The sequence below is a fragment of the Dipodomys ordii genome, unplaced genomic scaffold (genome assembly GCF_000151885.1).
Source record: "Dipodomys ordii isolate 6190 unplaced genomic scaffold, Dord_2.0 Scaffold62, whole genome shotgun sequence".
Classification (NCBI taxonomy): Eukaryota; Metazoa; Chordata; class Mammalia; order Rodentia; family Heteromyidae; genus Dipodomys; species Dipodomys ordii.
The window spans coordinates 1,372,652-1,387,428 of record NW_012267278.1 but is presented as its reverse complement, the minus strand read 5'-3'; the positions used below and the strand labels follow the sequence as shown (position 1 = coordinate 1,387,428).

At 37.3% G+C, this 14,777-nt stretch overlaps 1 protein-coding gene across 1 annotated transcript in view; it reads right to left on the bottom strand.

Annotated features, from left to right (window-relative positions):
* Nucleotides 1–505: 505 nt before the first annotated feature.
* Nucleotides 506–14,777, bottom strand: part of Cd164 (CD164 molecule, sialomucin) — a 14,938-nt gene continuing 666 nt past the window's right edge. The window contains exons 2-6 of the mRNA XM_013022419.1: nucleotides 12,419–12,508; nucleotides 10,767–10,838; nucleotides 9,003–9,038; nucleotides 5,430–5,483; nucleotides 506–2,988 (exon numbers count right to left, since the gene is read on the bottom strand). Coding sequence (XP_012877873.1) covers nucleotides 2,822–2,988; nucleotides 5,430–5,483; nucleotides 9,003–9,038; nucleotides 10,767–10,838; nucleotides 12,419–12,508 — 419 coding nt within the window. The 3' untranslated portion in view covers nucleotides 506–2,821. The remainder of the gene's footprint in view (nucleotides 2,989–5,429; nucleotides 5,484–9,002; nucleotides 9,039–10,766; nucleotides 10,839–12,418; nucleotides 12,509–14,777) is intronic.

The following is a 14,777-nucleotide window of genomic DNA, read 5'->3' as shown; positions in this document are numbered from 1 at the left end:
CCATCTGTCTCATGAGGAAAAAGGAGTAGAGACATGACACACGCAACCAGCAGTACTGTCTTATGTAATTATCAAACTTGACCATATGAAAGGTTTATATGAAACCAAGTTTGTGATTTCTAAGTCAAACTATAAGCCATAGCCTTACAGATAATATGGCTTACAAAGCAGTACGTTTTGCTTTTTCCTATAGAACTGGGGCTTGAACCTAGAGCCTCGAGCTTGCTAGGCAGGCATTCTACCATTTGATCCAGCTCCCCAGCCCTTGAGTAACCTTTAATACAAAATTTAATTTGACCACAAAATGGTCAATGAATGGTACCTCTTGACTTATGCAAGCATGCCACTCTCATCCTCTGTCATTTATAAGCCTCTGCTCGCCATAGACTAATTCTTAAGTTATTATTGATTGATCTAGAGGAGCAATAAAAACAGAACATTTATCCCCATGGACTGATAGGGCAGTAAAAATGCAACCGATTTTATCCAATAAAGAGAGCAAGTATTCAATAAACAGGTAGATTTATTTTAAGTCAGTTTGGTACATGATACAGATTGGTTTTCAGCTTTTAATGAACTAAAATAGAAATTTCTAAGTACAGCAGTATCTGTCTGTGCAACAAGTATCTGTAAGACAAAATAAGGTATTTGATAGAACTACATTTGCATGAACAAATCAGATGAAAAATCTGAAAACATTTTTATATACCTTCTGGATTAAAAAAACCCAAAAAATGTTAATGGCTCAAGATACTACACTGCTAAAGTAAGGGGGGAGGGGCAGGAAAAGGCTGAGTTCTGTTGCAAGAGCTCATCTGTAGACTTGCAAAATCTAATTTCCTACTGTTAGCACAGTGCTTAAAGGTACAGAATCTTCAAACAAGTTATATTTTGACAAAATTTGCTACATGTGTTGACAATGTGTGGCAAGGAATTTATACCCACATAAATGACAATTATACTATTGTAGCTAATGCCTGCCACCTTGTGAAGAACGGAAATTCTATATATTCTCAAATGAATCTTATAGCACTTACTAAAAACTAACAGCCCTGGCACCATTATAAGTTGTGAGGTACCTAGAATATTACTAATGACAACACAAAACTGTGAGGTAAACCTACCATTCCCCAAAACCTTTTGAAGTCAAAGATTTAAACAATTAAGGCACTTGAAAAATTAGGTGTATGTACAAATGTGCAAGTAAAACAAACTTTAGCTGCACCAGCAAGTGACAAAGCAACAGTAACTCTTAATTTTAAGAACCTTTAATACAATCAACCTAAAAACAAGTTTCAGTTTATGAAATGAACCAAAGCCATTTGTAATTTTCAATTATAAAATACTGAAAACCAACTGCTAAATTTACTCCAGGCTAAATAAACTAAAACAACTTTAATGACCTAGAAAAGCAAAAGCCCATTTCCAACTAAGTCTCTGAATTTATCCAATGTTGTCAAAGGCAAAGGGAGAATCAGCCTTCTAAAACTAAAACACAAACAATCCACACTTTGAAAGGCTTTCAAAACTTATAGAAACAAAAAATATGCATGATTAGACTATTGTATTTAATCAAAGAAAGGAAGGGAAAAAAAACCATTCTCTTCATCCAGGGCAATCATCATTAAAAAGATCTTTAGTAATATGATAAAAAAAAACTTAAGATTTTTAGGGTTTCATATTTGCTATCTGAAAACTTAAAACGATTGTCACATTTAAAAAGCTAGTAAATGTTCTAAAACTTATTTCCTTGCCTCAGGAAAGAAGTTACTTTCCAAGAAAGCTTGAAAGAAATTCTTTCAAAGTACAATAGTAGTAGGATACTTTTTGAGTACAAAGGAAAGATAACCAATTTTCTCTGTATTCTTTATGCAGCCCTAAAATAAAACTTGGGAGGTTCAATAGAAGGCTTTCAGCTTATTTATAAATTCCTTAGCTTAAATTTCTCAGCTCTGAAAAAAAAAGTAGTTATGTTTTGGATTAAATATTAATAGCATGATATCTAAAAGCAGGTTTATTACTGCTCACATCAATAGTTACATCCTCAGGACGATCTTGACCTTCCTTAAATGTTGAAGAACAAACCGTACATAATTTTCCATTACAGCCCACCTTTTAGTCTGTCTTTTAAGGCACTCACTGTTCTTTATTTTCTCAATGATAATAAGGTGCTCTGCAGCATGGACAATACACAATAATGGTTTGTAACCTTTCCATTCATTTCTTTAAATCTGGAATGTAATTCCCTGTGTGGCATCTTGTTTCTAAAAATAACTTACAAAGCACAAAATTTTACTCTAAGGATACAGTTTAATACTATTAATAAATTTATTATGCTTTTGAAATGATAGCAAAAACCCACCTACACTGATGCTCATTTGGCACACCCTTTTCAATTCTGGTCACTAAATTACATCTTGAGTTGGACTTTTTAAAAAAATTAACTTTTCAGGCTTTAAGGTGACTAAATTTAAACTGTCAAGAGTGAAGAGGCTGTCTGCACAGGACATTTTCCATCACTTAAAAAAGTGACATTTGGCATATAAAGAGAAGAAACATAATCCCACAGCAGCAGCTATGAAAATAAAAAGACCACAGCCACAAGGATTCATGCAGAATATTTTAAATATTCCTGTTCAGCAAAAAGGTTAACTGATTTTTCTTCAAAGATGATGCTTCAAAATATCCTATATGCATCCTTTGGAAATTTAAAGATCCCGGAAAAACATCTTCCATATGAGACTTTCTTGAAAAGTAATTATTTTGGTTTCAGTGAGTTACACAAATGAATTGCCAGTTCTCATTAATTTACTGGGTCTGCTTACAGAGTGTGGTAATTTCGTTCTTTAGATTTGCAGAATTTATAGAGAAAGAAAATTACAGCCTGTACACCCAAGACAAGAACAATTCCTCCAATGAAACTGGCTGCATCAAAGGTAGACTTCCGAGTAGGTTGTGAGGTCGGAGTCAAAGTGGTATTAGTTGCACCTAATATGATGAAAGAAATAACAATTCTTAGTTGTTAACTCTCATGATACTCTACCACAGTATCAAAACACACCTGAACATCTGTTTTGCCATGTTATAAAGTATTTCCTCTTATGACTCTAGTTGCCGAAGATCACCCTTATAATTCTATTCATCTCATTCAGAGATGTAAAGTAGTCAATGTTACTATAATGCTTCAACATGAAAATAAAAGGATTTTTTTCTGGTATATAAATTGTGACACAGGAATTTATAAAGAACTTTCAAATATATAATAATTTTCCGGGGGGGGAAGGGGGGGGAAGGAGAAGGATTGGGATTGGGGGAGAGGGGGGAGGCTGGGAAGGGATGTGAAGGGTAAACAAAGGAGGAGGCTGCAATGCTTGGTAAGAAATGTACGCATTATCCTGCCCATGTAATTGTAACTCCTCTGTACAGCATGTTCACAAATAAAATAAAATTAAATTAAAAAAAAATAATAATAATTTTCCAAGACAACTTTTGGCTAATTCCTATGTTATCTGTGATAAAAATTCATGACATTTGTGTTTTACTATATCTTAACATAAAGTAAATAAAAACTCAGTTCTAATTTTTCAAGTTACAAAAGCATCCTTAAGAATTCAAGCCGGGTGCCGGTGGCCCACACCTGTAATCCTAGCTACTCAGGAGGATGAGATCTGAGGATCAAGGTTCAAAGCCAGCCCAGGCAGAAAAGTCTGTGAACCTCTTATCTCCAATAAACCACCAGAAAACCAGAAGTGACAATGTAGCTTAAGTGGTAGAGTGCTAGCCTTGAGCTGAAGAGCTGAGGGACAGCTGAGCTCAGGCCCAAAGATCAAGCCCCACAACCAACAAAAAAAAAAAAAGAATTCAAAATTGATTATTTCTACAAGCAAAAGAACTCAATTAAAAACATCTTAAATTAAAAACATCTGTTAATTTTTCACTGTGAGAAAGTATCACTAAATCATAAGGAAAAAGGACATGAAAATTGGAATTTCTTTCCAGGTAGTAAAAAGGGGCTGGGAAGGTGGCTCAGTGGTAGAGCACTTGCCTTGCACGCCTGAAGCCCTAGGTTCGATTCCTCAGCACCACATAAGCAAAAAGAAAAAAGCCAGAAGTGGTGCTGTGGTTCAAGTGGTAGAGCACTAGTCTTGAGCTGAAGAGCTGAGGGACAGCGCCCAGGCCCAGAGTTCAGGCCCCACGACCAGACCAAAAAAAAAAAAAAAAAAAAATTTCAAGAACAAAAAGATTATAAGAAAGCAGCATCTATGGTGTGCAGAATCCCAGCCACTCTAGAGTTGGAAGTAGAACTGTAAATTTGATGTGAAATTTGAGGCTAGTACAGGCAGTTAGGGAGCTACTATGTCAAAATGAAATATAAAGCTGGGCACTGGTGGCTCATGCCTGTAATCCAAGCTACTCAAAAGGCTAAGATCTGAGGATCAGGGGTCAAAGCCAACCTGGGCAGAAAAGGTCCGTGAGACTCTTATTTCCAATTACCCAGCAAAAAGGAGAAAGAACAGGTATGGCTCATGTGGTAAAGCACCACCAGCATTGAGTGAAAAAGTCAAGAACTGAAATTCAAGCCCCAATACAGGCACCAGATGAAATAAACAACAAAACCCCACAAAATACAAAAACAAAAAGGGTTGAGGGCATGGTTCAAATGCTAGAGTACTTGCCTGGCATGTCGGTTTACTACTCACTATGGAACAAGAAAAAGCACCCATTTTAATAAAGCACTTCTTATTTAAAGTCAATTTCTTTTTTAACTTTTTCTTTTTTTGCCAATCCTGGAGCTTGAACCGAGGGCCTGGGTGGGCACTCTCCCTTAGTCTTTTTGCTCAAAGCAGTATAGCACATGAATCCTAGTTGGCTCCATTTCTGGCTTTTTGGTGGTTACTTGGAGGTAAGAGTTTCAGACTTTTCTGACTCAGGGACTTCAAACCTTGATCCCAACCTCCTGAGTAGCTAGAATTTCAGGTGTGAGCCATTGACATCGAGCCAACTTCAGTTTTGTTTTGTTTTTTTGGGGTGGTCCAGTCGTGGGACCTGAACTCTGGGCCTGGACACTGTCCCTCAGGCTCTTCAGCTCAAGGCTAGCACTCTACCACTTAAGCCACAGTGCCACTTCCGGCTTTTTTTTCTGCTTATGTGGTGCTGAGGAATCAAACCCAGGGCCTCGAGCATGCAAGGCAAGCTCTCTACCACTGAGCCACCTTCCCAGCCCCCAACTTCCATTTTCTAAAGTAAAATATTAAGCAAATATGATTATACACTAAAAAAAATTAAGATTCTCAGTAGAACTACCATTACTGCTTTAACAGCTTGTTATTATTTTGGTCTTCTAAAAAATGTGTTTCAGTGTTTGAAATAGCAAAAGCAACCATGTGCAAACATTCTACATCACTACTAGTTTAAAAAACTTCAATTACCTGATGTGACAACTGTAGTAGAAGCTGTAGGGGAAGGCAGAGTTGTGGTTTTAGCTGAAATGAAAACAAAATGTATTTTAAAACTTTACGTCTCTAACTTACCAGTTATCTATTATCTACTTTAAAAAAATATATTGTTACTGGAAGGTGGCTCAGTGGTAGACCGCTTGCCTTGCATGCATAAGGGCCTGGGTTCGATTCCTCAGCACCACATAAGCAAAAAGAAAAAAAGCCAGAAGTGGTGCTGTGGCTCAAGTGGAAGAGCGCTAGCCTTGAGCTGAATGAAGAGCTGAGGGACAGCGCCCAGGCCCAGAGTTCAGGCCCCACGACCGGACCCCCCAAAAAAACTATTAAAACTGATGGTGTTAAGAAAGAAAAAACAACTTATTTATTATTACATAGACACCAAGATCTGCCCATTCACTTCAGGATTAGCAAAATTTTCACAAAGGGGTAGACGATAAATCTTTTCATCTATGTTGTATAATGCCAAAAACATGGAAATGAATGAACATGCTTCATCTCATACTAGTAATAGGAAGGAAAGACCTCTGGATACATTTGCGAGAGCATTCGTTTTTTGTTTTTTCCTTGAAAAGTAGGATGGTAAGGGGCTGCATATCACTAGCTGGCTAGGAATTCCTTACCATGCCTAAGACATAATTAGGTTAGTCAGAGTTGAGGCCTGCAGCTTCACCATCAGGATTTGATTACTATGGTAGGTAACTCTCTTTTTGGGGGAAAGATCCTCAGTTTAAAAATTCATTCCATGGTGCTATTCTATGAAAAATGTAAGCTGCTATCCAGTCTTTGCACTATTTCAGAAGAAAGGAACTGACAGTTGAAGAGAATTTGGCAACATATGTTCACTTTGGTATATAAAGTATGTAACTAGAATGTATGGCATTTTGGAGTTTCCTTAGAAGATAAGGCTTATAAATATCTCAACTCTTCTTGGTACCAACATTCTATTGTTTGACACAGGAGGCAGAAATCTCATTGTGTACATGTCTTGAAATACCACATTATATTCCATAAATATGTACTAGTATGTATCAATTAAAAACAGTCAACAGGAGCTTAATGAAAGCTCTGGACTATTTTTTGTGTGACAGTACTGGAGCTTGAACTCGGGACCTTGAGCTTTGTTGCTCACAGGTCTACCACTTGAACCACTCCTCCATTTCCACTGGCCAGACTTCTATTAGGACAGACCCAAGAAAAAACTTAAAGATGATTGCTAACAATACTAATTAATACATGTGTGTAGTTTTCCCATCTTGCTTGGACTAGTGTTATAAACACTATACTACTTTTTATAAGAGTCTCACAGACTTTCATGCCTGGACTGGCTTCAAAACACAATTCTCAGATCTCAGCCTCCTGATCAGCTAGGATTACAATTTAAGGCTCATTATTCCTTCAGGGATTTTGTTGTTTGTCAATTATCTTCAGTGTAACTAAAAAAAACCAAAACACAACAACAAACGTGTGGCTGTCACTGAGGATTTCTCAGGACATCAAGTTCTGCTAAACGAAAGGCCAAGACTTGACTGTAGGAAATACATCTATTAACTGATAAGCACTTCCTAGTTGAAAACAAATCTCTGTTCATATGACATTAATTCTGCTTAAAACAAAACAAGAAATTAAGGACTGTTAAGGAAACAATGCAGTGAATTTCGTTTCATGTAGAAAGGTATGCAGTGGTTTTAATTCAAATAGCCCTTCCCAAGGATAGTGTAATTATCAAAAATGGAATGACAAAATTATGTCAGAAACATACTAGAGAATGTCCTAAGCTGTGAGGTATTTATTTTATATGTTCATGAAAAGAAAAAATAGATCAATAGAGATGCATTCTTTAAATATAAGTTCACATCTTCACGTCAGCTACACAGGATGTGGAGGTAAGAACACCAGCCCTGGGTAAAAAATGTAAGATCCTCTTTGAAAAGTAACTGACACCAAAAGGTTTCAGGCCTTGACTTAAGTGGTAGAGTGATTGCATACCAAAATCCTGAGTTTAGGGCTGGGAAGGTGGCTCAGTGGTAGAGCGCTTGCCTTGCATTCCAGAGGCCCTGGGTTCGATTCCTCAGCACCACATAAACAAAAAGAAAAAAGCCGGAAGTGGCGTTGTGGCTCAAGTGGTAGAGCGCTGGCCTTGAGCTGAAGAGCTGAGGGACAGCACCCAGGCCCAGAGTTCAGGCCCCACGACCGGACCCAAAAACAAAAACAAAAAACCAAAATCCTGAGTTTAGAACCCCAATAGGTGTCCCAAAATCACGTTTGATCATATAACCTACATGTTTAAAATCTTTCAGGATAACATCTAAGTCTATCAGCAGGACATACAAATAGGTGCCTCCCAGTCATGCTTTTGACCTGTAACTGTCAGCTCTCTCCCTTTGTACAGGACACTTAACCTCACTCCTCATGTGCTGACCAGCCTGCTCCATCTGAGCTCTTCTCACATTTTACCAGAATCATTTCAGTCAACAGCACCAAGTTGTCATCACATATCCTGTACGTATCCAACACACACTTTCCTACAAATTCCACCAAACATTGTACTCACTGATTTCATCATTCCTATAGAAATGAAATGCTGGCTTACTTCTTCCCTATATCCTCAACATCTAGTCTAGTACTTGTCCAAGAAGAGATGCATTTAGTATTTGTAAAATTTAAGTACCTACATTTCTTACTGAATTAGTAGATTCAGGGGGTGGTGGAAAATTTTCTAATTGTTGATGAAAATGAAAATGATCAGTAATCAATGTTGAACCTTAAATGACCCAAAAAGTCTCTCAATCACCCAAAGCTAACAAATACCTCTAAGGTATCACTTGTAAGTGAGATGAATGAACTTACTGTCCAACCAATATCACAATAGGCAGCATAGTGCTACCATCTTTCCTTATTTATTTTTTTTTTGCAAGTCATGGTGCCTGAACTCTGGGCCTGGGCACTGTCCCTCAGCTCTTCAGCTCAAGGCTAGTGCTCTACCACTTGAGCCACAGCACCACTTCCAGCCTTTTCTGCTTATGTGGTGCTGAGGAATCCAACCCAGGGCCTCAGGCATGCAAGGCAAGCACTCTACCACTGGGCCACCTTCCCAGCCCCTCTTTCCTTATTTTTTTGTGCCAGTCCTGGGGCTTGAACTCAGAGTCTAGGCACTGTCCCAGGGATTTTTTGCTCAAGATTGGCACATTACCACTTGACCCACAGCTCCATTTCTGGCTTTTAGGTAAGAGTCTCACAGACTTTGACAGGCTGGCTTTAAACCATGATCCTCAGATCTCAGTCACCAGTTACCAGTGAGTCACCAGTACCTGGGCACTGCTACCATCTTATAGTAAAAGAAGAAATATAAAAGTGCATTACTGTACCGTCTAGTTTCACAAAAATGAAATGTACTTACTTAGGTATACACACAGAAAAAGAACAGAAGAAGCTAATTGCTGAAAATATTTTGGTATACTTAACTCAGGTCTTTTAAATCTTTTAAGAAACTATTCAACAAGAAGGCTTAAAAATCCTGAAGAACAGTAGAAGAGTCAGTGAACTTACCTGTAGAACTGGTTGGTACTGGAGTAACAGTAGGCACTATTAATAAAAGATATACACTAATGAGTCTAAAATGTCACAAACTACAACACGAATTCCCAATCTACAAACATGAACACTACTTTCACAATTTTTACAACATAAATACTATCCTTTGGAAGAGACAGTTGCCCCTACTGAACAGAATTATCTCTTTCCTTAGAAATAGAGCCACTTTACAGTATGTTCACAAATAAAATAAAATAAAATAAAATAAAAAAGAAATAGAGCCACTAGTTTACAGTGATATTTACCTTTCCATAGGAAACAAATTTTTAGCTTCCCTTGCAGCAAAGTAGCCAGGTGTACTTTCTATAAAGCAACCTTAAAGACGATAGGGACTATTTATTTTCCCTTCTTGCATGCAAGAAAAACCAATTTGAATGTTGGAACATGCATAAACATCCTTCTTAGACAATTATGATCAGGGTCATTCTGGGAAGGTAAACGAAAACCTAAAAGGAGCCTAGGTTGTAGATGTTCATGTAGCCATCTAGTTTTGCTACAGATCAGACTTCTTTTACATGAAGTTGTCCACTCTGGAAGCCATCATAACTGGACATTGTTTCCTTTATAGCTAAACCTATTTCTAATGAGTATAGCAGGAAATAAACAGCATTATTTATTTTTCTTTGAATCAATATTTTGGGGGGGGGGTCCGGTCGTGGGGCCTGAACTCTGGGCCTGGGCGCTGTCCCTCAGCTCTTCAGCTCAAGGCTAGCGCTCTACCACTTGAGCCACAGCACCACTTCCGGCTTTTTTCTTTTTGCTTATGTGGTGCTGAGGAATCGAACCCAGGGCCTCTTGCATGCAAGGCAAGCACTCTACCACTGAGCCACCTTCCCAGCCCTGAATCAATATTTTAAAAAGGTTTTGGGTGAGGCATAAGCTCAAGTGGTAAAGTTCTTACCTAGAATGTGCAAGACCTCAATATTGCAATCTGGTTTCCAAGTAACTTCATGAACTCAAGTCTGATAATTTTTAGTTTTCTAATATATATTAAGATGCATATTTTGAATGTTTGTAAATGTACCACTTAGCCCATATTATACATTCTACACAGGATAATACTGATTTAATACTAAAGAAAATTCTTTTTGTCTAATGTACTATGTGTAGTCATTTCTTTTTCCCTTCATTTCCCCGCTTCGGTTTATCCCGTTTTTTATTTTGGTACCCTGTGTCTTACATATATATCTATCTGATTTAGGGAAGGGAAGGAGATAACAAAATGCTGAGACAAAAGACAAAGGGTGAACCAATCCAACAGTGATACTCACAAGATACTATGTTAGAAATGAACTTTATAACTTAGAGAGGATCAGGGGAGAAAGAAAGTAGGAGAAAATTCCTAGTTACAAAGTTTATACTGGAATGACCAAAGTTAAATTAGGCAAAGGTTAATCTTCAAAGTTTATGGACACACCGCGCAAAAACCTTTTACTCTATTTTCAATTATGCTGGATATTCAAATGTGACCATCACCAGTACTGTAACACAGAACATACCAGAATACATTTGTCTAGACCAGGAAAACGTAAATAAAGACCAGTTTAAACTGCAGTTTTTTTAAGTAGGAGACTTAAAGTATCTACACTTACAGAATTTCTTCACAGGATAGGTGAATCACTAAACCAAGTTTCAAACTATCCTTTTAGCAATATGAATATTCTATTCATATCCAAATTCTTAACAAGGTTAGAAATTATAACAATGCTTTAAACTTACCAGAACAAGAGTCAGTGCTATTTGCCACAGTACAATTAATAACTTCTGAAGTATTTGAACAGTAGGTTCTACCTATCATAGGAAAACAAAAAGATAAGCAGCACCAATTACTTTTTTGTTTTTTTTGGTGGTAGTAGTGGTGGTCTCTTTGTTTTAATAAGCTCCAAAACATCTGTAAATAAAAAAATCAAGCCCCAATAAATACTTTAGAAGTCCAAAGACCAACAAATACTATTGTTTAAATATTGTTATGTTTTGCCTACAGTTGGAGAGGTATTACACAGATCCTCCAAATTTTATCCTTCTAAAATCACATAAATAGCTCATAGCTTTAGTCGTAGCTACTTAGGAGGCTGAGATCTTAGGACTGTGGCTCAAATCCAGCCTGGGTAGAAACGTATGACACTCTTACCTCCAATTAAACAACAAAAATGCCAGAAGTGAAGCTATGGCTCAAGTGGTAAGGATCTAGCCTTGAGCTCAAAAGCTCAGGGACAGTGCCCAGGCCCAGAGTTCAAGCCACAGGACTAGCTAAAAAGATAAAAACAAAACAACAACAAAAACCCATATAAATACACTGAAAATCTGAAATATTCAGAATTATAATTTGAGAGCCAGCCAGAAATCTACAAAAAAAAAAAAAGGGTAGCACAAGTGGTTCTAATTTTTTTTTTCCCCTTTTGGTCCAGGACTGAGATACCAACTCAGCACCTGAAACTTTAGCTCACTGTCTAGTGCTCAATTAAGCCATACCTCCACCCCCTCAAGACCTTTAATAAAAAAAACTTAGTAAAGAGTAACCATGGCAGTAGTAGAAACTATGCTCCAGATTTCCCTGATTTCGATGTCTATACCTTGTAAAATAGCTTTCTTAGACAGGCAGACTTGGAGAAAGTCTCCCCCTCATCAAGTAGTGGAGTATAAACTCAGGGCTTATCGCTTATGGCTCTACTACCTGAGACATATCCCTAGCAGCAAGTCTTAAAATTGAAAACTCAAAAATCTCCAAAATTCATCTGGTATACATCACTGTGTATGGGAGAGAACACCTTTAAATTCTATTTTATGACCTAACAAAGTGACTATTATATAATGAAAAATTAAAGAGGTTCTGCGCTTCATGTAATTTCTAAAAATATTTAATTTTTACTGAATAAGGCAATTTAACATGTGAATTTTTCTATATTAAGCAAGACTGTTTTGCTGATAAGGAAAAAATGCAACCACTGTACACTGAGAACAGAATGGTTTATGCTATAATCCTATGACTAATAAAAATCTTACATTTCAATCTACTTCCACCTATCTCTTTATCCTTCAAATGTTCAAAGTTAACTACTTTAATACTTAACAAAACAAGAAAACTGCAACTACTTCACAGATAATTCTAACATTTTACTGCACCTTAAACTTTACTAAGACTTAAAATCTCTCTAAATTATCAAGTGTAAGAAATCTAAAATGGGGGGAAGGGATGTTTAAGCAATTGGCATTTTAAAGTACTGGATTTACAAAATAAACAATGTAACTAGCCTAAAGGCTCTAAGGAAATTTTCAAAATGTTTAAGAATGAATAGGTTTCTAAGAAGTTATAAGGAATGTGTTTTTGTATTTTCAAAATTAGAGCAGTATAACAATTCATAATCTCTTACCTAATTTTTTGCAGTTTATCCAAAAGCAGGTAGTATTAGCAATGCTAGCATTAACACAGGAAACACAGCTGTTCTGGCTTTCACAGGTTTCTAGGAGGAAACAAATGAAGATGATGAATTAGTATCTCATTTGCACTTATTCTCGTTATATTTTGAACAATAAACGTTAAATGACACAGTAGCAGAAAAATTCAGAGAAATGGTAAAAACTTTTAAAGAAATACCAATTATATGAAACCAAATAATAAATTTGAGAAACAAGTTGAGTTAGTGGGCTCATCAGTACTTTTCCCTCACAAAACACTTTTATTACAGTAATTGCTATTTTATACTTATAATTTTGGCATATAGACAAAAGAATTTGGCAAGATTTATAAAACAGTCATCTGGATATTCAATATATTAATCAACAACAAATATATAGATGCTATTAGTACAAAAACAGAGAGCCCAGATAGATGCTCAGTACCCTAAGGTACCTATAAAACAATCTTTTTTCAGAACACTATTTGAAAGATACTCACCACACACACCACACTCATACTCTTGAGGCATTTTAAAGTGTCCTTAAAAATTAAAAATACTAGCCAGGTACTCATACCTGTAATTCTAACTACTCAGAGGCTGAGATACAAACAGACACACAAAAAAAGATTGAGATCAACACTACATATAAGGGAAATTACTGTCCCCAGAAGCACAGCGTTTTTGAAATTTCTGTACGGATTCTTGAACTCAAGAGCCTGGGCACTGTTCCTGAACTTATTAAGCTCATGTCTAGTGCTCTACCATTTGGGCCCCAGATCCATTTCTGGCTTTTTGGTGGTTAATTGAAGGTAAAAATCTGACTTTCTTGAACCAGCTGGCTTCTAACCAATATCCTCAGATCTCAGCATCCTGTTAGCTAAGATCACAAGCATTGAGCTGCTGGTGCCCAGCAGGAATTTATGTGCAAAGGGAAGGAATTTTTTTTTTTTTAAACAGGAATGAAGATTACAGGTTAGATTGAAACTCTGATGCTGGAGGACTAAAAACAATTTCCCAAAGGCTCAAGATTCACAATACTTCGCCTTAATGATTCACCCTTCACAGGGTTCTCTACAACTAGAAACCACCTTTAAAAGCGCAACACTCATCTATACATTATTTGATGCTAGGAAGAAGTTTATCAATTGTTTTCTAAGTCAAATGATCCAGAAATAACTTGAAGTCAATTACAACTGAATGTCTGCACAAAGAAATCAACTTACAGAATCTTAGAAACTAGATGCATGTACAGTCTCATTTGCTTTCCTCTTGCCTAAAAAATTAGTTCTACAGTAGCATTCAACACTTTATTGAAAACATATATTCACAAAATAGAAGTTCTTCAGAATTTATGCCCACTACTTAAAAATCATATTTAAAGCCTGAACACGAGTGTAGCTCAGTGAAATGTTTTTTACAGTAAACTGAACTTACAACCTTTTCTAGGGCATCTTATCTATGATTTCCAGAAAAGAAAAATTATCTCTTCTACCTGCACTTCAATTACACAAAAGCAATGAACTTCGTATTTCCAAGCTTCTGTTAAAGACACAAAACAACCACACTCTGTAATTCTGAGGGGAAACTGCTAAATAAGGGGAAGACAAAAATAATCTGCTCTGTCATTCTAAGCAGTGCGGTTAGAAATTGCCAGTATTATACTGTAACAACTTACTTTCCGTACTTACAATTTTACCCTAACATCTTGCTGGATGTATTAAGTTCGTCACGTATTTCATCGAATTTTATATTAAAAATACTAAAACGTAGGGTGACAGAATACAATGAGCAGCTTAAAAACGTCCTAGTAATAGTTCACCTAGTTATCTCAAATTACCCTTCCCTCTCTTTTCTGTAGTCACGAACGTCAATTTCAGCTGTACCTGCGTGTACCGTACACGCCTCAACTGACCGTACTCAACAGCAAGAGTTGAAGATGTTCCTTGAGTGGGTTGCTAGAAAAGCGACAGCTCTGGGTTCCACTCCAACTCCACAACCACTAAGCCTATTGTCCGGGTTTCCCCATCCATCCTCCAGGTTCGCCTCGAGCACCAAAGGCTAATCTGTGGTAAGCACGAAACACACGCCAAGGACGCGCTGTCTTCCTTTCGCTCACAACGCGTACTTTTCGGCAGCCGCACGCTCCAACCTTGCTTATACCTGTCGGCCAGAGCGACGCGGTGACATTTCCGGCGACTTAATTTCTTAGGCCCCGCCGTTCCAGAGACCCGAACGCTGCTCACGTAGGTTAAGTTTCTGTTTCTCCGGGGCTAACTTCCGGAGGAGCGCCCGGCGCGAGAGGCCGGGGTGCACGGGCCACCCGCCCCCCCCC